The sequence below is a fragment of the Pipra filicauda genome, unplaced genomic scaffold (genome assembly GCF_003945595.2).
Source record: "Pipra filicauda isolate LSUMZ 115617 unplaced genomic scaffold, ASM394559v2 scaffold2_size9829703_pilon, whole genome shotgun sequence".
NCBI lineage: Eukaryota > Metazoa > Chordata > Aves > Passeriformes > Pipridae > Pipra > Pipra filicauda.
The window spans coordinates 4,186,528-4,213,169 of NW_024104421.1; the positions used below are offsets into that span (position 1 = coordinate 4,186,528).

The 26,642-nt window shown below is 48.3% G+C and overlaps 1 protein-coding gene across 1 annotated transcript; it reads left to right on the forward strand.

The window, feature by feature from the left end:
- The first annotated feature begins 1,419 nt into the window (after positions 1-1,419).
- On the forward strand, positions 1,420-26,642 carry LOC113990823 (sodium- and chloride-dependent GABA transporter 1-like). The gene is made up of 14 exons (XM_027726618.2): positions 1,420-1,660; positions 6,863-6,994; positions 7,722-7,822; positions 10,389-10,498; positions 10,875-11,007; positions 12,224-12,358; positions 12,580-12,683; positions 12,992-13,116; positions 13,913-14,025; positions 19,199-19,330; positions 20,052-20,154; positions 20,563-20,663; positions 21,439-21,606; positions 24,245-26,642. Exons 1-14 carry the CDS (start codon positions 1,420-1,422, stop codon positions 24,347-24,349), a joined length of 1,803 nt encoding a protein of 600 aa, XP_027582419.1. The 3' UTR covers positions 24,350-26,642.

Consider the following 26,642-nt stretch of genomic DNA (forward strand, 5'->3'; position numbering starts at 1 on the left):
TTTTTTTTTTTTGTGGGGGAGTGGTACTTTGGGGGGTGTTTAGTTTGCTTTGCTTTACTTTGCTTTTGGTGGGTTTTTTTGTTGTTGTTTTTGTTTTCCAGTATGTGTATCTGGGAATGTTTTTGTCAACAGACTTCTCTGGGAGACTGTAGTACTAGTCACCCTCATGGTCCCTGGCGGAGGACCATGCCAGTCCCCTGTCTTTTGTTCTGGATGAAGGCAGATGCTGAGGGGAGAGGATACAAACAGGAAAAGTAGGAAGTCTTATTTCCTTGGAAGAGTCCCTCAACCTCCCATAACTTACAGCTCAGGGTTTTCCTGAACTGCAGTGGTAGATCTTGGTGGATTTTTCCTTCCATTATTTTTCCCCTTAATTTCCTTTTTGAAGTCATGTAAACTCTCAGCATCCGTCATGTTCTGCAGTGGGGAGTCTTGCTCAATAGCTGCACATTTTGTGAAATATCCCCTTTTGACCTCTTTGAACCTACCACCCACTGTCTTGGTTCAATCTCTTGTGGTTCTTATGTCAGAAATGGTGAATACTCGTATTCTATGACACTGATACATTTATAGGCCCCTGTCAGTTACCTCTTCCACAGGACAATGGACTCTCTCTCTTTTAGCCTCTCGTGACGTGGAAGGTGCTCCACACTTTTAAGCATCCTTTTGTCTCTCCTCCATGCCTTTTTCTGACTTTGCAATAGCTTCTGCAACAGGAAGGGAGAACTGCACTTAGTTTTCAAGACATGAGTGCAATATTGTTTTAGACACAGGTCTAAATAACACAGCCTGCTCTCGCTCTCTTTCCGAATTGTTTTGGTGTGAGGGTTATGTACTCCTTAGGGCACGCCATCTCTCAGATGGCTCCATGGCTGATGCACTCAGTTTTGGTCCCCAGACCTGGGAGATGTGGCACTTCCACCATGCCCCTTTCTACTGTCACTCAGACATGCCTGGACTGCTCTGTGCTGGATCACCCACAGGCTGTGATTTCTCTGCATGTGTACTGGTCCAGGAGCTTTTCCTACAGAGCACTGGGATGAGAAGGAGATAAGATGAGAGTTGAAGGGTTTGTTATGTACTGGTAACAGCCAGGTCTGAGTCTGTTGTTAGCAGTCTATGTGGGCACAACCCCTCAGAAGGGCAGCTTCGAGCAAGGCAAAATTATCCTCCTTCTCTCCGGGGAAAGCAGGGAGGCATGGATAGGCTGCACTGATGTGCACCAGTCTACCCAGTGAGTCCGCCTCAGACCCAGCAAGACCCTCCCCTAAGTCCACTACACTGACACAGGATTCTCTCTCCTTTCTCATCAGGAGCTTTGCCCAGTGCTTCCCATTTCATCCGTGCTCGCCCAAGGCAGAAGCTGCCCTTACTGCTCCTCCGGCCCCTCAGCAAGAGTGGCCACACATCTGAGTCACCATGGGCAAGATGGACAACCCCTCTGTGGAGCTGAACTCTCCCTCTGAGGTGAAGCAGGCAGCCCTGGAGGAGCCAGAGCCCGTCACCCCTGAGGTTGTGAGCACCAAGAAGAAGAAGAAGGAGCTCCCAGACAGAGGTTCCTGGAAGGGGAAATTTGACTTCTTGCTGTCCTGTGTGGGCTACGCTATCGGTCTGGGCAACGTCTGGCGCTTCCCTTATCTCTGTGGCAAGAATGGAGGAGGTAAGAGAAACACACTGTGCCCGCATCCATCCCTGAGCAGCCTTGTCCCTGAACAGGCTTTGGTTTGGTGTGTCTGGGTTGATCCTCCAGCTGAGAGCTCTCCCTCATGATGTGAGTTATTAACTTGTCAGGAAACTAGTTCTCAGATCTGTGGGCTTAACTAGCAAGTGCAAGCTGGGAAGAAGCCGTACAAAGAAATTAAACAAGAAGTTTGAGTTCTGTCAAGCTTTTGCAATCCAGATTTGCAGGGCTACAGAAAAGACTGTCCTCATTTATTTACAAGGAGGACTATGCACACAGGCACCCAGCTGGATGCTGGGGCGCTCCCAGGGAAACCTGCTAATGGTGAGGTTCTCCTCAACCTAGTGTATTCTCAAGGGATAACAGTTTTTCATGTGAGTTTGGATCACATGTCTAAGGAGTTCTGATTAGAAGCTTTGCATGGATCATAGCAGGGCTGTGTAGACGTATATACAAACAAGTGTACTTATGTACATGTACACACGATGATGTGTCATCATCTATGGAAGGAAATGAGCTTTCACTTACTAGAGTGCTGCGAGAAGGATCACAGTTGTCATTTCCATCCTAAGGCCTGGAAAACAGAGGCCATAAGACAAGAAGGCAGCTGACAAAGGATGCAGATCCCACTTACAGTGGGATGTAGCTGGTAGCAGTGCCCTCTTCTGCAGACAGCTAACACCAGCTACTTTTTATTCTCTTTATTATTGCACCACTACATCCTTTCCTTACCATCATCTACTGAGGCTTTGCCAAACCACTGGAAGGCTAGAGAAAGGCAGGCAGATGGGGAAACACTGCTGCGCTAGAAATCAAGAGATCTGGCACATCAGCTCCCTGCCCATCTACAGACTTTCTGCATGTCTTGGATCAAGACAGAAAATAAACTTCTGTGCCTCAGCTCCCCTCTAAAATAATGCTATTTCTTCAGCCTTGCCAGGGAGATGCTTTTTGGGAGGATAGTATGGGCTGGTGTTAGTAGAACAGAGGCTCTTTCTTCTCCTCACTCCATGCCCAGTTGTCCTATCGTTTGTGCCTGTTACCAAAATAACCTTCCTCCCGCACCTTGAAGAGCTGCTCACCTCCTTGAACCATTTCTCAGACTTCCCAGACAAGTCCAAACCCCTTTTCCTCCCCTTTAAGGCTGTGTATATAATTTTAGTATCAGCTGCTGCTCTTCCCACATGGCTCTTTGCTTCCCTCTTAGCTCTTCCCTGCCCAGAGTCGCTGTCCTTTGTGCCACATTCATTCATGCTGCTCTGAGGGTTTCTCATGCTTCTTCTCCACGTCGTTTTTATTTTCCTTTTGCCTTTGATTCTCATGACTCAAATCCACTTCTGCTGTCCATGTTGCAGATGGTGCAGGATGCTCTTCTCCTCCAACCCTGGAAAAGAGGAGAAGGGTCTAGCTCCCTAAAGCAGTCTGTCCATGTAACTCCACAGCATTTAAGGGTATCTTGGCTCTTTCTCTGAAGCATGTGGAGTGAGTTCCAGCAGGAGATCAGACATTTATCAATTTTGACAAGAAGATTTTAATGGAGTATGTTGTTTTCATAGAAGCATAGAATCATAGGATGGTTCGGGTTGGAAGGGATCCTAAAGATCATAGAATCATAGGTTGGAAGGGACCTTAAAGATGATATAGTTCCCACCTACCTGCCAAGGGCAGGGACACCTTTCCTTTCCAGGTTGCTCAAAGACACATCCAACCTGGCTGTGAACACTTCTAGGGATGGGACATCCACATCTTCTTTGGGTTTTGTGCAGAGGCATAAATATGCAGCTGAGCTGAGTGAGGTTTATGGGAATCAGCCAGGCCTTCCTAGGGAAACCTGTGCCACCAATGCCAGAGCCACGGTGTGGATTTGTCACCTTTATCTAGCCACACTCCAGCACCTGACTGCCAGCCCTCCTCACACAGCATTAGCCCCGTGGCTAAGTCCCAGCGCCAGCCAGTATCTGCACTGTGGCTGCTGTGTCATCTCAAATCTCACACTGGATCTGTGATGCCCATGGCTGTTTCCTCACACATAAAGGTGGGGGTGACAATACCTATAATTAGATGAAGAGTGTTGTGAAGCTAAAATCAGCCCTATTTATAAAATCAGCTGAGAACCTAAGACAGAGGATGCTGTGGAGGTGTGGAGCACTATTATTAGCATGAGCAGTGGCACGCAGGGTGATCTCTGCCCTGGCAGCTCCAGGCATGCAGAGGGACCAGCCGGCTGTGAGCAGGAACGCCAGACCGATGAAAGGCAGGGATCGGTGCCTGCGCCCTCCCAAACACCCTGCCTCGCCTGCCGCTTCGTGCCGTCCGCGGCGCTCCGGATCCCTCATTCCTCTCACCCCTAGCAGGTCTGGCTGTTCGCAGGCACGACTGTTCCCACAGCCGGCAATAATGAGCGGCAAGTGGAGGCTGCCGATGCTGGAGACAGGCGGGAGAGCTGACGCACGAAAGCGTCACCGGGAGCCGATGCGAGGCAGGGTCTCACGGCATCTGATTCGCAACCGGGTGGGCACCGCCTTGGCTCTGCCCCGACGGAGGCGCCTCCGGAGCAGAGCAGACTGTGGGTGGGACTCTAATTTTAGCGTCCTGCATGTGCGCTGCTCAGAGCGCGGTCGTGTGGGCTGCTTCCATTACGCACAGGCAAATTGAACTGAATGGAAATATTGTCGTCTCACTTACCTCTGTCACGTTGCATCGGCTCACGGCTGGTTTGCTCGCTGCAGGGAGCCCAGGGCACGGCAGCCCAGCGCACGGCCCGTCCGCTGCGGGGGGCAGGCTTCGCCCAAACTGATGGCTGGGCTCCCTGCTGGCTCTGCACACAGCTGGATGTGCCCAGATGTGACTAACGCTCCAGCCTCTGCACCGATTTCTAACCTCATGCATTCCTTCTGATCTCAACAGGGTTTTACCGGACTCTAAATTCACTCTAAATGCAGCTAAAAATTGTCTGTGAGATCCTGAGCTTGAATAACTTGAGAGAAAAGCAATTCTTTAAATAAGCATCATGCATTCCTCTTTTGCACACTGAGGCTCGAACTAACGGCATTTAACAGCCTGTAATGCTCAACTTTTGATTCGTGGGCAGTGTTCCTTGTTTAAGGCTTAATTGTTATTCCTTGCTTTATGTCATTAGGAGCTGGAGACTGCAGGCAGATTTGGGGCTGCTCAGTGGGTGCCAGGTGCTATATGATCCTTCCGTGCCTCCAAGAATCAGTGCTCTGAGCAGGCAGGGCAGGACCAGCACCATCACTCCTTTAACTCCATGGACTTCAGAGACAAGCTGGGATTCTCACAAGGTCACACACGACCATTTGTAACAGGCTCAGGATCTGAACCAGACCTTTTGGCAGCTCATCCAGGGCCAGAGATTAAAGACCATTGCTTTCTCTCTGTGCCAAGGATTTAGGCAGAGGCCTGCAGACTGTAAGTACAGATTTCAGAACTGATTTCCACTCTGGCTGTACAGCACCTGGGGCTGTTACCAGTGCCCTGGATTGCAGATTTTCCAATATTCTTGAGGATTTTTGTTAGACCAGGACAAAAGACCTGTGTCCAAAAGTTCATCTGTTGTTTTTTTTCTCAATAGTCTCATAAAATCTTTCATCTACAAACCTTCCTGACCTGCTGCGGATCAAAAATGCAGGATTGTCAGGGCTGTGGCCAAATTTCATTAGTTGCTTGCACAGAAGCGAGGAAGGCACTTGCACTGCTGATAAGCTCAGCCTCCAAACTCCACAGTGGCAGGGTGGCAGCATCCATGTCCTCCTGCAGGGCTCCTAAGGGGAGTGGACCTTGCAGCCCGTGGTGGCCAGCAAGAACACAAGGGAGGATGCTGAGTGTGCAGCGCTGCTCAAAGCTGCTCTCTCCTCCTTGCCAGGCTGCTGGTGAAGCTGAGAGCCTGTGCTTCCCCGCCAGCTTGTGATTCAGGCTCACGGTCATCGAGCTGCTGGCCCAGAGAGTGTTTCCTCCGCACCACCCACTGCCAGCTCCTCTTGCATGCTGCCTCCCACAGATTCCCATGCCGGGTGCTGGCACCTGCCTCTCCCAGCTGGGCTCAGCTCCCTGCTTGGCAGGCAGGCGTCCCCAGCTGGGTGTCCCCTGAGCCAGCATCCCTGGCTGTGCCTCACTGCGTCCCTACCCTCAGAGAGCAGCTGCTGGAGCCTGACTCTGCCAGGTGCAAGCTGGGCCGCAGCTCTCCGGAGTGGCTTTGCTCTCTGGCTCCGTGTTTGCTTTCCCACTATTATCTGGAGAAGAAGACTCATACTGACAGCTCAGCCCTTCGGCTAATGCAGAAACCAGTGCTGTCCCAAACATGGCCAGCTGCTTCTGAGCAAACTGAGTGTCCCCACTCTGTCCTCAGCCAGAGTTTGTCCTCCTCAGGGATGATGGCATGCTCCAGTACATGCATGAGAAAGGTGGAAAATGAGCTTTGTCCAAAGTCCTAAATGTCAGGATGACCTGAACATGTACAGCCTTCAAATCACACAGCAAGGCTCTCCTATTCTATTCCCTCTTCTTATAACTCGGTGCCAGTAATATCTCTAGTGAATAGCTGCAATACCTTGTTTATAGTGAAGAGATTTCCACAGGGCCATAGAGAAGAGTAATATTTTTACCAGGAATTTTAAGGGTAAAATCTAAAACATGGATAGCTAGGTATATAGCACTGTTATAAGAGAAAATACAGTCTTTGTCACAGTTTTTTTAAAAGACTGAAATAGCTATAAAAAAAAGAGAGCAGTGGCCAATGCTAGATATTCCTGTGCACTTTTCCCTCGAGCTGAAGAACTGGAAGCTGCTGCAGGTAAGACAGAAAGCATCAACAAGAACAAGTTACCAATGTCAGTGTCCAAGTTTTGGGCTTGTTGTCAGATTGGTTTTAGCATTGCCTAATAGCTAACAACAAAGTGAGACTGGCATTGCATAGCTAGTGATGCCAGTGTATATGTACACAGGGTACATAAATACCCATTGTGATAGGAACAGATAAGGGTAAGGCAGTGGTGATCTCAGTGGGAGACTCATGGAACACACCAACTCCGACTGGAAACTGTCTTCTCCCAGCAAGGCTTCTCCTTTTCACGTGGGTGCTGTGGAGCAAGAAACCGCAGCTGGAGGTATTTGCTTCATGGTAAAAGAGAGAGAGCTGTCTGATAACACTGCTCCTTCTTTCAGGGGCCTTCCTCATCCCCTATTTCCTGACACTGGTGTTTGCTGGGATTCCTCTCTTCCTTCTGGAGACTGCTCTGGGCCAGTATACCTCTGTTGGTGGACTGGGAGTCTGGAGGTTGGCACCCATGTTTAAAGGTACTGTGTGTTTGTGAAACCAATGGCACGTAACTACAGATTCCATTAAAGGTTTGAGGAGCAAATCAGCAAATCCCTTGGATCTGGGATGGGGTGGCAGGTGAGGGGAGTGTTTTTTCCCCTCTGTCATTATCCAGCTGTCCTTGGCTCTGATGTCTGCAGTTATTAACATCACTATGCTCTGTTTGAGCAGTCTTGTGTGGTGACAAGGCATAAAGTGCCTTGCCACCACACAAGACTGTGTGGTGAGAGCAGTATGGGCTGTGATGGAATGGCTCTGGTTGCAAAAGACCCTTTGTTGTTCCAAGCCTCCCTATGTAGGCTTACCTTAATTGCATGGGAAAGCTGTAAAGAGGGGGCATGAACCTGTTGCCGTGCCTGGAGTAACTGTATTCTAGAAACCAGTGGTGATTTAAAAATGCCTTGAATGTGGGAAAGTGCAATTCTGCCAGAGGAGTGACCAGATCCTGTTTTCATGGGGCTCTGTCCCTAAAGAACCCATAGCAGACTGAAAGGTAGCACTGTTCTCCCTGTGCAAATGGGCGGGTGAGAGACGAGAGGGAATGAGCCTCCCTTGCTGACCCCCTCACAGTGCAACTGTAGCACACCCTGTGCTGATGAGCTGATTCACTTTTTCTGGTTCTGCCAAAAAACTTGCTGTGGTGCCTGTGAACTCACTTGGGTATTGGAGACCTGGACTGATGCTGCTCTCTGCCTTCTTTTGCAGGAGTGGGACTGGCAGCTATGGTTCTCTCCTTCTGGCTGAACATCTATTACATTGTCATCATTGCCTGGGCTCTCTACTATCTCTTCAACTCTTTCACTGCGGTGAGTCACAGGCGTATCTGCAGCACAGCATTGGCTGTGTTCTGGGTCCTCACTCCTGCTTTGTGGGGGCTGAGTGGTTTATGCTACAAAACAGGCACTAGCTGCTTGCAGTCTGTGCAAAGAGCCCTTGTCAGCATCCTGCAGGACCCTTCCTGAAGAGGTTCATCAGCCCTGGGGGCAGTTTTGTAGTGTTGATGGGTACTGATGTTGCCTCTTAAGAGGATGGTCCTCTGGAGAGGACAGTCCCATCACCTCTCTGAGTACTGTTCCCCGCTCACATCATTCTTTAAAACTCACCCTGTGTCTCTGTTGTATTTCTAGAACTACTCAAATCTAAGAGCTACACATTTCCATAACTGTTTTTGTTACAACAGGGTCTTTCCCAGGGCTTAGTCCTGACCTTAATTAGTTCTTATTCACTCTTTTCTTGATAAATGAAATCTGGGGATTTTTTTCTGCTGGGAAAATGATTGAGAAATCATTTAGACATCTGCTTGTGATGTTCCTTTAGCATGTGCTTCGACGTTATGGTTTATAGTGGGTTCCTCTCCCATAGCAGGGTCTTCTACCATACAAGATTAGAATCACTTCTTGGTATCAACTTCTTGGTAGATGAATGATTAATTTCAGCCCAGAAACTGGGAAGAGTTTCCTTAACATAACTCTCTGAGCAACCTGCACCCTTAAAGACAACAACCGCATGGTTCAAATGGGATCTTCTTAAAATTAATTTAGATACAACCATGAAATACTGTTATGATGCTGTACATCCAGTTTTACTTTTTGTTTCAGCAAAATTTCAAATGTCTGTCAAGACTTTTGCTAAATTATTCCGTTTGGCATTCCCCACTGTGCTTCTACCCCCAAAACCACGTACCACTGTAGGGTCCTGGATCTAGAACAAAATTGTAGGTTGTGGATGAATAGATGCACCCTCAGAGGATTCCCAAATGAACAAAGGTCTACCCATCCCTGGGCAAGATGAGGCTTTGGTACATTCGGGTGTCACAGACCCAGCTGCTGACAGTGCTCATATGTACGCAGACAGGTCCAGGTATTTGACTCAAGATGTTTTCTTTTATCAGAGATAACTCTAAATTCCCAAAAGGAGCCAAGGTACAAATAGAAAACCTAGGCTGATGTCAGTCCCCTGTCCCTCCTAAATTTGACTAGGAGTATTTTGAACTATAATAGGAGCCAAGCTTCATATATAATAGGAGCCTTCTGCAGTTTCTGTCCTCTGAAATTCAGAGGAAATGGAGTAGCAACAAACTGCCCCCCAGCCTGCCCCTCCTTGTAAGAGCTGTGCAGCTCCTCTGATGTGCAAAGCACTTGTTTGAAGGGCTGCTGCGCGGCACTTCTTGAGCCATTGCCTTTACTGCAGTGCAGTTAGCATTTTTCAGTGAAATCACCATGTGGGTGGAGCAGCCTGGGTGGCCACCGAATGTCCCCCACTCCCCTACAACAGCCACCCTTCTGCCAAGGCAGCACGTTAGAAGGTGGTGTCTCCTGGAACGAACTGATTCAGACGGAGCAGTGAAGGCAGCACTTAAAGGCACTGATGCCACAAAACACTTAAAACGTAGATAATATTTCTAAAGAGGTCGGTGTTTGTGGATGAATAGTGATGGATACAAACATCTTCTTAGATCTTTGTTGAGCTGGAACCCGAGGTCTCATCTGCAGAGGGAAATCACCTCGTTTCACAGAATAGCTGTTCTGCATTTCTCTACGTGCACTGTGCTCGGGAAAAGAGACTCTTACAGATTGAGACATATCTGAGTTGCTTTTCTTGTGCTGCCTCAGCCCCAGCACTACGTGGCACGGGTGAGCTGCCCTGCACACTCACAGGGCCCCTGGCACTGCAGCTTCAGCGCTCACAGTGCCGGAGCTGATCGCATTAAATCTGTAGTGGTGTGCTGCCGTCACACTGCTACTACCTACAGCGTAATCACTGCCCAGGATTCTCTTTGTGCTGCTTATAATTGGGGCAGGAGACAGCATGAAACAGCTATTATGCTTTAAATTTACTCGTGTGCTTGCGTTACATTAGTCCACTAGTCTAGTAGACAGCCTGTTAGCCCCCATTCTCAGGGCCATGTTGCTTTTTAAGCATTGGAGCTTAGAATAAATGAGAGGTAAGAAACTATTTATTCTTTGTGCACTAAATTCCAACCACTTGTTGAGTGAAGCTAGCCAAAAGCTGCAATGGTTATAAACACAATATCCCTCAGTAGCCATTTTAATTTGTAGCTATTAATTACCAGCAGTTAATTGGAAATGGCTTTCTATCTGGGGAATTGCTAACATTTTATTAGAGCTACAGCACTGTCCTAATCAAGCTGTGATATTGTTTCCTGGAAAATCCTTGTCACAAATTACTGTATTTTAGAAAATGGTTTCATGCTTTTGGCTACAAGGGTGTGCCCATCTGATGGTGCTGCCCATCCTCTTTGCAAAAAAAATAATGGGATTTCAGTTTAAAATAAGCCAAATTTCACTTCTCAATGCTGCCTTTGGGAGATATAACATTAATGACAACCCTGCTGTCCTTATTCTGGTGCAGGACCTGCCATGGCAGAACTGTGGGAATGCCTGGAACACCGACCGCTGCTTCTCCAACTACTCCCTGAATGACACCACCAACCTCACCAGCGCCGTCACTGAGTTCTGGGAGTACGTCCACAGCCTGCCTACACCAGGTTTCTCCCCCCTCACCACAGTCATACCTGCCCACCAGGATTGTGACTGGTACCCGTTGGCACTGTCCTTGGATAACTTTGGCAGGAGGGCGTTACAGTCAGCCATTGGCTGTGGTGGGCATGGGGTGCACTGTGCAACCTCAGGTCTGATGAACAGAGAGGATAACAGCCTCTCCACCTCTCTTCTCCTCCCTTTATCCCATCATGATGAACCTCAGGTCTCTTTAGGGTTTTGTGGGTTCTCATGCTTGTCTGCACCTGGCCCTTCACCCTGTAGCCCCCCCGGGATCTCCAATCCCTCTGCCCCCAAGGGTTGGACTTCCCTCTAACGCAAAGTCTCCCGTCCCTAGGAGGAACATGCACCAGATGTCGGGGGGCCTGGGGGAGCCCGGCTCTGTCCGCTGGCCCCTGGCTGGCACACTGGCCCTGGCCTGGCTGCTGGTCTACTTCTCCATCTGGAAGGGTGTGGAGTGGACAGGCAAGGTACGGTGTGAGGGCCGGGTGTTTCACTGCTGCCTCTCATTGCGGCACTCAGGTCTCGGCTGTCGAAATGTCCTCCAGACTCAATTTTATTTAAGTGCCTATAAATAAGGTTATGGTGTTTTGAGGCAGAATCACAGTAGATGCTATTAGATTCCTGACATTTTACCTTTCACGGTTGTAAAAATTGCTGCCGTGTTTATGGTAATTTTCATTCTAAGTGTAGAGAATAGCTCTTCCCTGTAAAGTCACGGGTCTGAGCACTCAGTCCTTTGGGGAAGAGGCTTGTGAAGATGTTTTCAGAGATTACTTATATTTCCCACCTTGGGACAGCCTTTTGAGAGAGTAAAGCCTCTTCTCATCTCCCCCTTTTGAAAATCACGGTCTCTTAAAATGTTTTGGTGGAAAAAAAACCTCACCATCTCATTTGAAAATTTCCCTGCTGCCCTTTCAATATTGGTGGGAGACCTTCAGATGAGAAGCACGTTGTTATTCACTGTGTAGCATTTCAGGCTAGCACAGCAGAAAGGTAATTGCTTAGTTTAGTGAAAACGTGATGCTGAGACACTGGGATATGTTATTTAGAGCACAGTGTGGTGCAACAGGACAATATTATGAAAGGAATAATCTAGAGGAGAGATCAGAAATAAGTGCTTCAGGGGTAGGTCACCTAAGCTGTTAACTTCCCCAGTAGCTTCCAAACAGGTTTTAACCACACAGCCACAGCAAAGCCCTGGTGATTCCTGGTATGGGCCCTGTGATGAGGGATGTCATGTACTTGTGAGTCCCTGAAATAGTGCTGAGAAGAAAGCAGTGGAAATCAAGACAACTCTTGTTGCTTGATGCATAGGTCTAGAGAAACATCGGCTTTAGCTCTGCAAAATAAGGATGTGATGACTTAAAGGGATTACTTCTGTGGACTAAATTTATCCTCGTGCAATTCCCTTGTCTTTGGGCATTTCATTCAGACTTCAGCATGCTACTTTTGTGATTAGTGTGTCCTTGGATATCATTGGTAGGGAGAAACCTCAGACAGACAGAAACATTACTAGCATGGGAATGGGAGACAGCAAATGCAAGGAAATTCTGCTGAAAGTGTCTGTGCTTGGGGAGCCTGTCCCCCTCACAGGGGTGCATGCCACGTGCAATGACACCGTGGGCAGGAAAGCTCCTGGGCACTGGTGGGCTGAGGGTTTCTCTACCATGGGGTCTTTTTCAGGTTGTGTATTTCTCAGCCACCTATCCCTACTTCATGCTTTTCATCCTCTTATTCCGTGGAGTCACTCTGCCGGGAGCGAAGGAGGGGATCCTCTTCTACCTCACGCCTGACTTTAGAAAGCTCTCCGACTCCGAGGTTTGTGGCCTAGTGACGAAAGCTCCTATCTCCCAGTTGTCTCTGCATTAGTCTTCCAAAGGCACTTCCCTTGTATATTTTAAGTATTTAAAAAAATCCTGCAATAGTTCCTCGTTCAAACAGTCACGACCCTCACAGGCTAAGACAAAGCTGCACTGAGCTGCTGCAGGAGATGCACCTGCAGCATGGAGTCCCTCCCTCTCCTGGTTCTTTCTCCACAGGTCTGGATGGATGCAGCCACACAGATCTTCTTCTCTTATGGCCTGGGGCTGGGGTCCCTGATTGCTCTGGGGAGCTACAACACTTTCCACAACAATGTCTACAGGTCGGTTTTTTCTTTCCCAGCCTCCTGCATGGTGAGGAGGGCTCAGGGTGAGGTAGGGGGTCGTGGTGAGTCTGGGGTGTCTGACCTCCACTGTCCCCTTAGTGCCAACATGCAGCTCAGGGAACACACTGTGATCTCTACAGAGGGGCTCTCCTGCCTGCAGGACATTTCATATCTCACCTGTGCTACCTCTCCAGGGCGTGGACCTGCTCTCAGCAGGGCTTGGTCTTTTATTTACCCCACTCTCCGCTCTTGGCCTCTTGGTAGGGACCTGCAGGTGGTTTCTTTTCCTTCTTTCTCTCTTCCAGAGACTCCATTATTGTCTGTTGTATAAACTCCACTACAAGTGTATTTGCTGGATTTGTTATTTTCTCCATCATTGGCTTCATGTCACACATCACAAAGAAGTCAGTCTCAGAGCTGGCCTCCTCAGGTAAGCAGAAACCCAGTTCAAATGCAACAGCAACCTGTGAGAGCAATTTTTCTGTGAGCATGGGATGCTCCCAGGCCTTTCCAGACTGGGACCCAGGTGCTCTTTGAGCACCCTCCCACCAAGATATGTCTAAGGCGCCTGTGGCTGATGTTGGTCACACTCTGGCTGCAAGGGGCATCTCTGTCTGCTTTTAGTGTTCTTCTCCTTTTAGTGCTGAACTTTCATGTGATTTTGCTGTAAGGAAGTATTTAGGCCATTTGCTGTCTGAAACCTTCCTGTAGAGAATAGATACTACCTATGTTTTCAGCAGGCATGATGAAAATTTGGAGTCCCTTTTTCATGTGCAATCTTGAAATTGATCTCAGAATAATTTTTTAACCAAGATGGGACTGTGTCTTTTTGTGCAAAGGCATATTTTGAAATTGCTGTCTTCCCAGAGAAAGCTTTTATCTCAAGAAACAGCATTTTGTGGTGGAAAAAAAAAGGCACTGGGAAAGTTATAAGCAGCTCTCATTTTTGTAGCAAATGCTCCAGCTCCATTTGGTTGCAATAATTTGATGACCTTCTTGCTTGCAGGACTTGTTTTTCCAGTCATTCCTGCCTCCCTGTCCTACCCCTGTGCACTCCACTGGGTCGGTGTGTCACGGACAAAAGCTCAGGTGTTCCTAGCTCCTATGACAAATACCCACAAGTCTTGGCTGGGATTGTTGTCTCTCTGTTCAACTGTGGCCCTTAGCTCAGACTTCCCATCAAATGCTTTATAAACTTGCTCTCACCCCTCTTTTCATTACCACAGGCCCCGGACTGGCTTTTCTCGCCTACCCACAGGTTGTCACACAGCTGCCCCTGTCACCTCTCTGGTCAGTCCTCTTCTTCTCCATGCTGATGATGTTGGGTCTGGATAGTCAGGTGAGACAACCCAGGCACGAGGTGGGGTAAGATACAAAAATATCTTCAGATATGATGGTGGTGTCCCCTCCTGCACCTCTGGACAGTGCTGAGCAGGGTGGTTTTTTAACTCTTAGAGGTGAAATGCAGCTTCTTGAAACAAAACCTCCTGTGTGGACATCGCCTTTGTGCTCTTCCCTCATGTAGGCATATACTTGGAAGCGTGATGGGATCTGACAACTTCCCAATGCGCCAGTCCTTGTCCTGCTGCCCATTAAAAATAAGAGCAATGACCAGTTTCCAGCAGCCCAGCAGAACCAGTCAACCCTATAAGATATTCACCACTTCCCTGTAGAAGGAGAGGATCTTTGGCAAACTTTTCTCTGTTCACACCAATTTTTGACCCTGTGGCCAAGTACCAGTGCTGCTGAGTGCATGCAGCCCATCCCCACCTTGCTGGGTCACCCTGGCAGCTGAGCCTCACAGGCTCTAAGCAGAGCTAGTGGGAAACTAGTCCTGCCAAAATATTTTGCATCACAGGAAAAGTGAAAAAAGATTTCTTTCAAGTAATAACTGCTTTGTTCTTGTAGGACATGACTCCCCCCACTCCCAATGTAGGTACATGAAATAAGGGAAATCAGTATGAACTATTTCATTTCATGCCTGCATGACGGTAGTTTGTGGTCATCTCAGCTCTCTTAGTGTTCTGTGAGAAGCTTGGATGCTTGGAATTTTCTGTCACCTTGACCAAACTGCATTTCCTGTGAGGCGAGAGAATGTCATTACTTCAGCTTTTCTTCACAACTTAGGGTAGAAGGTCTCCATGTTCCCTACTCCCAGGAGCCAGAGCCAGCATCTTTGCACAAGGTACTGGTGTCCAGCCAGACCCAGTGCTCTGGTGGAGCATCAACAGGTTCTGCTGAGAAAAGCAGCGATGCAGGGTTTCAATTGGGGCTCCCTCCGAGTGTGAGGACAGTGGTTTGGTGCACTGTTTTGGCATTGGTGTTGATGACAAAAGTGATCCTGAGCAGAGCTGCAGCTCCCTGGTTTGTAGGTGAGCAGGAGTAGATTCTGGCAGAAAGAAGGAATCATGCCTTGGGAAAAGCTGGTGCCTGGGTACCTGGGTAGCTTTGCCATCAGGTGAGCCTTACTTGTGGGGGAAGCAGCTTGATGTAGCAAAAGGCCTCTACCCTGCCCCCTCAGAACCCTCACAAAACAAACAAAAAACCACCATTATCTCTGTGTTTTTACAAGTGGTGATACTTTTTTCTGATAATTCAGCTTAAAAGTAGCTACCCAGTGAAGCAGTGAACTGCAGTGTGCCTCTCTATTCAGTGCATCAAAATCAAAGGCTCCTGCAAAAGCCTGCACCTGGCCTGTCCCATCCTCCCTTATGCCCACATGCTCTTTCCTTGCAGCACAAACCACCAGTACAAAATGGATGCTCTCCTGGATTACAGGTAGCATTCACAAACCCAAGCCTAGTTCACAATCAGACTCAGACCTATTCCTGAAATGTCACACCCGGTTTCCAGGAAAATCTAATCAACCAAATCTGGTTTTCAATGATGGCACACTCTCATAAACATATTATAAAGCTCATGTCTGCATTACTACAGACATTATTTAGCAAAAAAGAAATGCAAATAAGAACTAAATATTCTGAAAAAAGCTACATTTACAGAAAAAAAAAAAATTATGTCCATGGATTATTCACTCAGAGCTGGTAAATAGTTCAAGGCATGACAATAAGCCCTCTAAGCATTCTGTGGAATTTATTTGCTGCGTTTACTTCTGAAATACCCCTTGAAATTCTCCATGTCCCTTCTGACAGCCAGTCCTGGAGGGCAGTCTGTGGGGGGCTATCATTGCCTGAAGGAGAAGGCTGGGCAGAAACGAAGCATCAAAAGGAAAACAAGCTCTTAAAAAGCACAGCTAAATACATGTGAAATAGCTTTCTGTCTGCATGCTGGAGCTCTGATTCATTCAAACACACCAGCAAAGGCATGGCAGCTTGTGCATATAAAACAAGTAACACAGGCTGCAACAATGCCTGCAATTCCACGTGCATTTTGAAGCATTCATCTAAAAAAACAAGAAAAGGAAAAAAAAAAAAGATGGTTTTGGTATGTGCTGATTTCATATCCTTTGTGGTATTTGCAGATGGGGAGCAGGCATTTTTCATTTGGGTCAGCAGCCCAGTCTGTGAGGCGCAGCGGGGCCATAGGGCATTTCTTGCACCCTGTACCCCCAGGGCTGCTGGGCTGAGGCTGCCCCTTGTCACCGGCAGGGCACGGCTCTGTAGGCACGGCAGAGACACTTGGAAGCCCAACTAGTGAAGGGAGGTCGGGCTGAGATCTGTGTTTGCGATGCAGCAACAAGCTCCAGCCCTTTCGTGACAATGGGAGTAGGTCCGGCGAGTCACACCTGCCTTTTTCGGTCAGGGTGCTCATCTCATCTGCAGGGCCTTGAATGGGATGAGTGACCTACATGGATGGACATGCACCTCCCTCCTGTGCCCCCACTTGCCGCTCGTGTGCTGTGTGCCTTAATGTTCACTCTGCTCTCATCCATCCGGGCTTTACTCCTCTTGCGTCTAGACCCTCTTGCGTAATATGCTAATGCTTTCTTTTAACCTACCAGTTTCCAGGTCAGGCATTCATTCCTCAGGGGAGCTTGCAGGCCTTGTGACTGCAAGCCTGTGTCTGTCCCATGTGAGGCCTCCTCTCATGGGTTATTCATGAGGATTTCCAGCTGCCGGCAGTGAGACCGCTCATGGATCTCTGGCTGCACATCTGTGGTCAAACTCCCCACACATCCATGGGTCCCAGTCAGGGTGCTCTGCGTGGTCAAGGAGGGAATAGCAAGCCCTTGACACTGGGAGAGGGTGGGAGAGGGACTCTCCTACAGACTGAGGTGCCACCTATATTGACTCTAAATCCAGGTTATCAAACCCATTATCCTTGTGTGATGATTAAGCCTTGAAGGGGAGAAAAAGCAAAAGAGCTAAGTTAATGGCAATACAATGCTTAGGAAAGAGACAATATCATGAGGTGAGGCATGAGGAAGAACAGAATATATCCTAAAAATTGTGTCTGGAGGAAGTTGGTGGGAAAAGCAGAGTTTTTTGGAAAGCATACTGTAGTGGCAAGGCCAGAAGGCACCCCAATGCCGAGATCCTCACCAATCCTGAAAGCAGCATACTTTCACTCAGAAGAAATGCCTACTTATCTCGTATGAGGAGCTAAGGTTTGGTATGTAGGCCTGGAAAAATGGATCTCAGGCCAGCTAGGGAGCCACAGTCCACAGGGCTGGAAAGGTGAGCCTCCTCCAGGCTGCATCCCTTCTGAAACCTGAGGCTGGCCTGAGGCAGTTTTCAGTAAATGATATGAAGATCATTGCCTGTTTTATGGCTAGAAAAAGCAATATACTACCATTTGTTTCATCACCTTGTCCATTACACAGCAGCTTGATTTTGATAGGAGACAAAGAGATTTCAACTCACTTTGTAACCCTGTTTCTCATCACCCACCTCCCTGTATTTCCCTCTATGCTTTCCCTGACGTGATCCTTCTTCCTGCACCAAAGGGCTGTCAGTTTTACTCCATCCCGTTATCTGAGACATCATTTTCTTCACTCCTTCTCTGGTGGACACCACCCTCTGCCCCTGACCACCTCTGGCCCCCCCTACAAATCCATTTCCCTCTCTGATCTCGGGTCTCCTGGCCCTGCCTATGGCTCTGGCAGTGCCTGGCTATGCATCCACATGGAAAGAATCGCTTTCGACAGTGGTTTTTTTGTCATGCTATCTCTTCACACTGTGATGCCAGCTCAGTCCTGACTCTTCCAGACAACAAGCTAGGTGGGATGGGGTGAAGAGCTCGCTGTCTATGAGTATAAAGGCAGCTTAACCCATGCGTGAATGGCAAAAGATGCTTTAATGGCACTTGTGTCCAACATAAAAGGCTTAGCTCATTAAACATTCAAGCTGAAGCCGTTGAGCTTTGACGCTTTGGGAATACTGGTTTTCCGTGAGGATATAAAACCCTGGGCAGACACATTGCCCTTTGCCTTGCTCTGGCCCACATGGAAGCCAGCCCCAGCAGCCAGCAGTGTGAAAGCTCTTCCAACATCCCTGCCCAGCTATAGGCACAGCTCAGGCTCCCTGCTTTTCTTCTGTACATCTTTCTAGCCCTCTGCTGCTCTTTTTAGTCCATATACCTCCACCTCCACTCTAGGGGTTCTTTTCTTCCCAGGGACAGGGAGGTCCCTGACTCCCAAGAGCGATGAAACCTCTTTCACTGTCATTGCATGGGCTTTTACATTTGCTCAGGGTGACCAGAGAAGCCAGGAATTTGCTGCTCTTGTTAATTCCCAGGATTTCTGCTAGAGGCATAATGTGCTGTCTGAGAGCTGTATGTTACCTGTGGTTTCTGGGAGCGAGATATAAAAGTGAATCTCACAGTTTATCAGGAAATAGGAGGAAAGGATGCACTTCACATATATATGGTCAAACTGTCCTCATGCCAGAAGGCAGGACTAGCAGGAACATTGATTTGAAGGTAACACTCACAGGGAATGTGTTGTGGTGCACACAACATATACTGTGCCTTGTGTAGTACTTCACAAGCCATCCAGGTGTTTCCATCTCTAGAAAGATGATATGCTGTGAGGATGGGCTTTTGATGTGCCCCATGCATTTAATGTAGTGTGCTTGAAAAAGGACTGGGTAGTCAGAGATGTCGTAGTTATTCACATGCACATGAGACTGGGCAGTGGGTAATGCAGCTCCTTATTAAGTGTTTTAGATCACTGAACAGCACAAGTGCTCTCTTGTGTGTTCCTGTAGGCTGGGAAGAGCACACATGGGAAGGGAAGAGCAAGCGAGGTCCAGCATGTGTCCCAGACACACAGCTGTGACACAGAGCCTGGCAACGTGGGGGAGCAGGGCAGTGGAGGGGAGGCCCCAGAGAGTTTGTGGGAAGAAAGGAGAGGCTTTTCACAGGAGCAAAAGACAGGGATTTATCTCAGCTATTTTTAAGTATTTAACTTCAGTGCGTTTAGCTCCGTCTCTATTCAGTGAAAGTCTGCAGAGAGTTCTTAAATCAATGAGGTTCTCAGCATTGAAGTTAAATGTGGGTGGGAGCGATGTCAGGCTACTTATGTATATGTCCTTGGTGTATACCTTTTCTAGTTCTGCACGGTGGAAGGGTTCATTACAGCCCTGGTGGATGAGTATCCTCATCTCCTAAGAGCCAGGAAGAAGATCTTCATCGCAGTGGTCTGTTTCATCTCTTATCTCATTGGATTCTCCAACATCACCCAGGTACTGACAGCCGTGTTTGTGCCTCCATTCATGACACCTTTCTAGTCACTTTGGCATAGCACAGCAACACCAAAAACTTTGGAAGAAGTGACAGCATTTCTCCTAATGCTGAATAAAAGGGTTTGCTCATCACTGCTACATCTCAAGTTACTTAGGATGCCTCCATAATTTTTTACCATTATCCTGTTGTCAGTCTGTCTTGGTATTTTGCTATTTGTAATAAGAGCTCAAGCCAACAGAGCCCAAGCTGGGGAGTGCTTGCTGCAAAGGGTTAAGATAACAAAGAAAACCAGTCTGCTGGGGCCCTGAACTTCTGGGGCTGAAGCCAAGGTTCACATGAGGGACGGTGAGGGCTGAGTGATCTGGAGACCATTTGTGGACCACTGAAGGTTCATGAGGAGGCAAGGCAAAACTCCTGGGAAGGGCAGAGCAGACTAAATTCAGCGACTCCATCTAAAGCAGAGAAATATAAGAGATCCTAGTGAATTACTGGTTTTCTTCTCACCCTTGGCTATGCCTGAACAGACTGGCTAATTGTCTGCAAGAGCACATCAGTTTTGCTGCTGGGAACCAGACTCCAGTAGAAACATTGCAACACTGGCTCTACTGTCCAAGGAAATTAATATTAAAGCCAACAGACACGGACAGTAGCACTCGAAGCTGCTGGCTGATATTGTCGACCAAAATCTATAACTCCTTAACCCTGTTTTTGTCTCTTCAGGGTGGCATTTATGTTTTCAAGCTGTTTGATTACTACTCAGCCAGTGGCATGTGTCTTCTCTTTCTTGTCTTCTTCGAGACCATCTCAATTTCTTGGTGTTATGGTAAGCACAGAACACCTCGTTCCTTTGTTTCCTCCATGGGCACGGTGAGTTATTTCAAAAGCCTCCCACAGTGAAGCCAATGACAATTTTGCAACTGAAAATGGCTTAGACTGAGAACTCCAGAAAATCAGGAGTGGAAGGCTGTCATTTCACTTCTCCAGCCCATCACAAAGACCTCTGCACAAACTGACAGATGCCTAGGGTACTTCACTCTGGGCCTTCAAGGGGACACCAGGAACATGGAAGCTGTTAGCAGGAATTTGCTTTTGTGTCCCAGTACCCCATCCCCTCCAGAAAATGCGTCTCTCATGCCTCTTGCTGTGACTGGCCTGTGCTGTGTCATGAGAAGATGTGTTAACCATGGTGCTGAGATGGGATGTTTTTTTCAATGCTCATTTCTTCTTGTAGGTGTGAACAGGTTTTACAGGAACATCGAAGAAATGATTGGCTACAAGCCTTGCATCTGGTGGAAGATCTGCTGGGCCTTCTTCACACCTCTTGTCTGCCTGGTAAGACCTGGGGCATCCTATCTGCAGGTGTGGGTCAAGAAGGGCCCCTCAGTTTGGATGGACTGTAGGGGAAACACTATATTCTCCACCTAGTATAGGGCTAGTGCAAGGTGGTCCCAGGCAGACTTGAGATGGGCAAAGTGATACAGGAACCTCTTTCACTCTGCCTGCTAGAAATCACCCATAAGAAAAGTTCTAGGTGATTGTTTTAATCTAAATGAGGCTTTCAGTTCTTCATTCTTCTTTCTGAGATGCCAGAAGATAAGCAAAATAACGTACTGTTTCAGAAAGCTATTATTGGTTCTGGTGAAGGCTCTTAGCTCCAGCTTCAGCCCCTGACAAGCTTGTCAGAGCAAAAGCTATCAGCAAATGCAGGATAATTGACTGTAGAGCGATTTGGCCTTTGCTGATTCTTGCCCTTCCAGCAGAAGTAGTGCAGGGAATGGCAGGAAAAGGCCAGTGACAGGAAGATGAAGACTCCTGAGGCCAGCTGTGAGGATGCTATTAACTTGCTTAGGAACTAGTGTGGGGGCACTGCTTGTCTAAGTAGCCTAGTGAAAAAGAAAATCAGGGGTATTCCAGTTCCAGCTTTTTACATGGGATAAGGAGAATTTATTTCAGATTACCAGTTGATGGGCTGAAAGACTGTAGACTAGTTTAACGAGTTGTTCAGTTGCCCTAAGACTGTTGGGACCTAAGAGGATAATGAAGGAAAGAATTTATGGGCTCTGATTTTGCATGCCTTCACCTGCATTGGCTGGTGCTCTTTTCCCAGGGTGTGTTCTTCTTCAGTGTGGTGGAAATGACCCCTCTGACATTGGGAAAATACGTCTATCCTGCATGGGGGCAAGGCCTTGGTTGGCTTATGGCTCTGTCCTCCATGGTACTGATTCCAGGATACATGCTGTACTCTTTCTTCACCTCAAAGGGGACTCTCCGGCAGGTATGAACAGCTTTACCACTCCTCTCTGCTCAGGTAGGTGTGTCTGGCTGTGGCTGGTCATGTAGGCAGACTTTCAGGTAGTCTACACTTCGGTCCGTTGTTCCTCACTGAGATTTGTGTTGTCACCATCACAAAAAGGGAGCCCTCGCCCCTGGAATATCCCTTTGGTGCAGGTGACTGGAGCCCAGGAAGAGACTGGGAAGAAATCTTTGAGGTTTCATAACCCAGAGGAATCCAGGTTCCTGACGGTCCCTGACTATGAGCATGGTTACTTGGCAATTCTCAGCAGAGAGATCAGCATCCTCCAAGCGTGGATCTTGAAGTGTCTCGGGCTGGGACCTGCTACCAACAAAGACAAGCACAGTGGTAGTTTGCCATGTGCTTTGCAAAGTGCACTCAGTGACTGAGGGGTTAAGAAGCAAGGAATACTTTTATGCAGGACCCACAATACCCACTAGTCTTGTTTAAAACGTTTTCTTTAGTAATTTGAGCAGGGTTTTATGTAGCAGTGAATCATGAGTCTGTATGTCATACCTAGTACTTACTGTTAAGATTTTATTTACGGTGTTGACATTCAGTCTTGAGAGCACTGTGCAAAAAGTCACTGGCTTGGTGCTGTCTGCTGCAAACTACAGATGTAAGAAGTCACCCCAGGGGTGCTCATTTATGGCTTTCCCAGCCCAGCTGCAATAGCAACCAGACGCCATCTAAACCCCATGAGCTCACTTCATGGATGCTGTATTTCGAACAATGTTTAACTCAGAAATGTTTTGGCTGGAATTACTGGGCTTAGGTCAACTTCAGGCTCTCTACCTCTGAAGTCAAGTTGCAGGTGGATTTGAGTTTTCTTCCTGCCAGCCTTCCATTTCGATGTGCTCTGATGTGGGAACTGATTGAGTCTGGGGTCTCAGATCTACTTTCAGTTCTGGTCTCTCATCTGAAGTTGGGTTTAGGTACTTGTCATTGGTGTTGAGATCCACCTTGGCATTCCTGCAGGAGTCAAGCCAGGGTGTTGTCAAGCCACTTTGGAGATTTTGGGTTGAAGGCCAGCAGCAATTCCAGCAGTAGCTCCTTTCTCAGACATTTAGAGGGTTCCTTATTCCCTCATTATATGAGCTGGAAAAGGGGAGAAGGGAAGCCCAAAAGTACAGATATGAGTTCAACCCTTTGCCTAGTCTCAGTCCTGTTTTACTAGAGGTGGAGGAAGCACATCCCAGCATCTGGGGGAGCCCAGGCTGGCCTGTGGTCTCCCAGGAGTAGCTCAAGTCCTTCTGACAAAGGGCTTGTGCTAATTATATACGTAACAAGAGTGGCAACACCAGCACTTCCAAAGTGCTGGGGGCTCCCGTGTTGCCCCAGGGCATGGAGGGCAGCTCATGAGCACGTTTCCACCCATCCCCTCCGCATCTTGTGCAAACCAGCAGTACCAGTAAGCAGTGTGAGTGGCTGATGTGTGCCCTCCCTGTCTGGCTCTTCCTCTAACATTGCCCACACACATGATGAGACCCAGACCCCTCTCAATCGTTCATAGACCCAGGAGTGAGCAGCAGATGGCACCACGAAGAAAGTAGGCTAATCTGTGTGTGCGTGTGTTGGTATCAGAGAGACAGAGAGAATTTTTGGCCTCTTATATGCACAGATCCTGGATTAATTTGTAATAGAGCTGGAGCTGGAGGGAAATTAGATGCCAATCCTGAATAAAGTGGTTTTGACAGACAGGAAAGATTACAAGTCATTTTGATTCTACTGAGCATGAATGTGAGAGGGCAAAAAAAAAAAAGACCATGAATGGTAGAAGCAACTCAGTGAACATTTCAGGGACTACACCCAGCAACAGCTACTTCAGTAGGAGCTTGTTTCTCTTGCTGAAATGAGGTTCTACCTGTCTTAGTGATGTCTGTTAAGGTCAGGCTCAATCTGCCCCTGCTTCTTTTCTGCAGTGGACAGCATCAGTCTCTCCCTGACCGGCAAAAGTGATTCATTGTTCTTCATCACTCCTGATGCTCAGTCCACACGCCTCCAGCAATGACTTGCCCCTCCATATTTTCCCGGGTTCTTTGCTTCACATTACTTGACTCTGCACTTTTCATTTGATCAGCTCGGGGTGATAGGAGTTGCTGCTGTGCAAAGGTTTGTTCAGGTGGATGGTCTCATCTACATCAAAGGCAAAGATCATAACCTTGTTAGCCTGGTGTAGTTACTTAGTAATGCCTTGTAATTATTTTGGGCTGGGCTTCGCGAAGGAAGATTTGGACTTTGTAATCAACAGTAGCGGAAAATGGGTCTACTCTGAAGCCTGTGACAGTGCAGCTCTCTCTTGTTCCTCCTTGCAGCTGGTCTTGTCTGGTAACAGTTTGCCTGTGTTATCAGGATGATCCCTGTATTTCAGATAAAAAGAGGAGCTGCTGTGCTGTGTGTGGCACCAAAGCAAAGGTGACTTGCGGAGGTTTTTGGATTCAATGAGTGGTGCTGCGGGAGCCACTTCTGCTGCATGCGCCATCCCCTCACCCTGTAACTAGGGTCACCTCTGAGGCTTGGGGTGAGGGGTCCCAACCCTCAGCTGCTGCCATGCCCCGGCTGTCCCACTGCTGCCACCCCCAGCCCCTGGCTGACACTTTCTCCCTTTATTCCTGGGCAGCGTTTGCAGCAGATGACACAGCCCAAAGCAGAGGTGCATGTGCAGAACAACGGCCTCCAGCCAAAGACGTCCTTGAATGGGAGGATCTCAGATGCCACCGTCTAGGAGGAAAGCCTGAACATCCTCGCCCTGTCCCGTAGCTGCTCGCTCCACATTGTCCCTCAAGCTCCTCCGGCACAGCTTCATGTCCCTGGCTCCATGATGGCTTTCAGTTGTTGAAGAGGGGACCTGGCGGAGGAACCTGCTTGTGTCCCTCCTGGCCTGGCTTACCAAGGCGCTGAACAAGCTGTCACCGGGGCGTTGTGCAGTGACCGTCTTCATCCTGCAGCATCCTGGTCCAGGCTCTCAGGGAGGAGCAGCCGGTGCCCACGCCTTCCTCCTCCCGAGCAGAGGTGATGTCTCTAGAGAGCTTAGACTGTTGTCCACTTCTTTGCTTTTCTTGCCTTTCCATGTGAAACTCTGCAGAGCATCCCCCAGCACACAGCTGTGCTTTCACCCCACAGATCTTGCTGACACTGGGTTCAAATTGCAGGTGGCTGTTGATTTATGGAGCATAAACCAACACTAACAAACAACTGGAGGGGATGTGCAGAACAAAGGATACTAGTGCAGAACAAGGGATTCTAGTGAGGAGTCCAGCATGCTGGTAGCTGTAGGACACCACCTCAAAACTGGAGAAGGGCTTAAGGACAATGTGTGCTGCTCACAGGTGCCAGGTTTCAGCCCTGCACAGTCTCCAGCTGTGTTCCCTGCATCCATTGGGGCTAGCCCTGTGAGTCAAAGCCCTGCAGAGCAGGCAGCCTTTCTCTTCTGGAGCATTCTGCCCTCTGCAGATCTGTGTAGTAGCTAGTCCCTGACCCTAAAATGCAATTAAAAGGGTAAGTGAAGGGCTCTTTGCTAGAGGCTGTCCGAATCTCCTACATGATCACTCTCTGCTACAAACAGCTTTGTGCAGAGGCAAGAGGTCCACCATGTGATTGAGAGATTTTCCAGCACTCCCCCCAACCAATCTCCCACCAGCTGGAAAAAGGTAGTTCCTGCCAAACACCCGCCCTGGCTGCATCCCTGGGTGGGAAATAATAAGATGCAGCATAGTGCCCATGGATGGTTTAGTTTACACCTTTTCTGTGAAGTGGCAACACCTAAATCCCAGGAGCTCCTGAGGCAATTGGTAGGATGTAGCCCCCATGCTTAAACCCACCCCTGTGAACCAGTGCTGATGTCCCATGGGAAGTATCTGTACAGCCTGCTGCTGGCATTGGCACATCCCAACTCCCAACACATACCACAGGAGACAGTGAGCTGGTGTAGATGATGCTGGAGGAGGGTAACACCACAGAGAAGGCTGGGAAGTATTTCAGAGCAGTCCTAAAGCAGCAACATATTTCTTGGTTATAAAGCCTTGTGAAAGGAGGTGCCTCATCATAGCACCATGTGTAGATGTGACAGTGATGTTCCCATTTGTGCCAGCTGCCCAATGACCCCATGCAGGGATACCTGTGTACTCAGAGCATTTGAAGAGCACCCACCACATGTGCACACATGGTGTGACAGTGCAGATTAGTCTCTCCCCACACATAACACAGCACAGGCACTGCTCACACTTTCAGGTTCAGCTCAGAATCAACAAACTCATAAATGAGCATCCAAGAAAAGCTATGTCCCACCCACACTTCCTACTGAAGAGTCTGGTCTCATAAGTGACACCGTGCAGTCCCCTCGAGGTCCCACCTCAGGCGCCAGCTGAGTGATGAGCCTTTGCACAGTTGTCCTGCACTCCGACAGCAGCTGCAAAATGCTGCAGGTTGGCCCTGTGCTGCCTGTCCCTGGGACCTGCCAGTGCACGGGGCCAACCTGCTCTTCTGCCAGTCTTCCAGCCTGAGGATCAGTAACAGAAAGAGGAAAGTTTTCTGGTCAAAGCTGAAGTCAGTCACCTTTGGGGGTGGGTCCCCTGCCAACTTGCCAATGCATCTCAATTAATGTTTCAGATGTGTAACCCATTTTTGTTTGTACACGTGGCTCTTAGTGGCTGTGGCCGCCAGGCCTTGAGTGTGTGTTTTGTGGTCTCCAACACCCCGAGCTGGGATCACACCCTGTTCCATGTGTAATCAGTTGGGTGTTTGCGTCAAAAAAATCACAGCTGTTAAACAGACATGAGGAAACACCGAATTTGCAGGCTTGATCTCGTAAAGCCGAAAGCCAAACACTGAGAGCTGCAATCATAGCTCATCACAATTAATCTCAGCCTGTCACAGACATGTCATCTTTCCTTGTCCCTTATTTGTCTGCGCTAGTACAGCTGAAAATTTCTATTCCAATTTCACCTATTTTTATGAACCGGGGCAGTAAAGGAAACCACTCTTTATAAGAAGAGGGACATCTGTGTTGAAAATAAATG

Coding starts and splice junctions, on each gene's coding strand:
- LOC113990823 (XM_027726618.2), top strand. CDS start 1,420: ATGGGCAAGATGGACAACCCCTCTGTGGAGCTGAACTCTCCCTCTGAG. Junction 19,331..20,051: donor GATTCTCCAACATCACCCAG/GTACTGACAGCC, acceptor TTGTCTCTTCAG/GGTGGCATTTATGTTTTCAA. Junction 20,155..20,562: donor CTCAATTTCTTGGTGTTATG/GTAAGCACAGAA, acceptor TTCTTCTTGTAG/GTGTGAACAGGTTTTACAGG.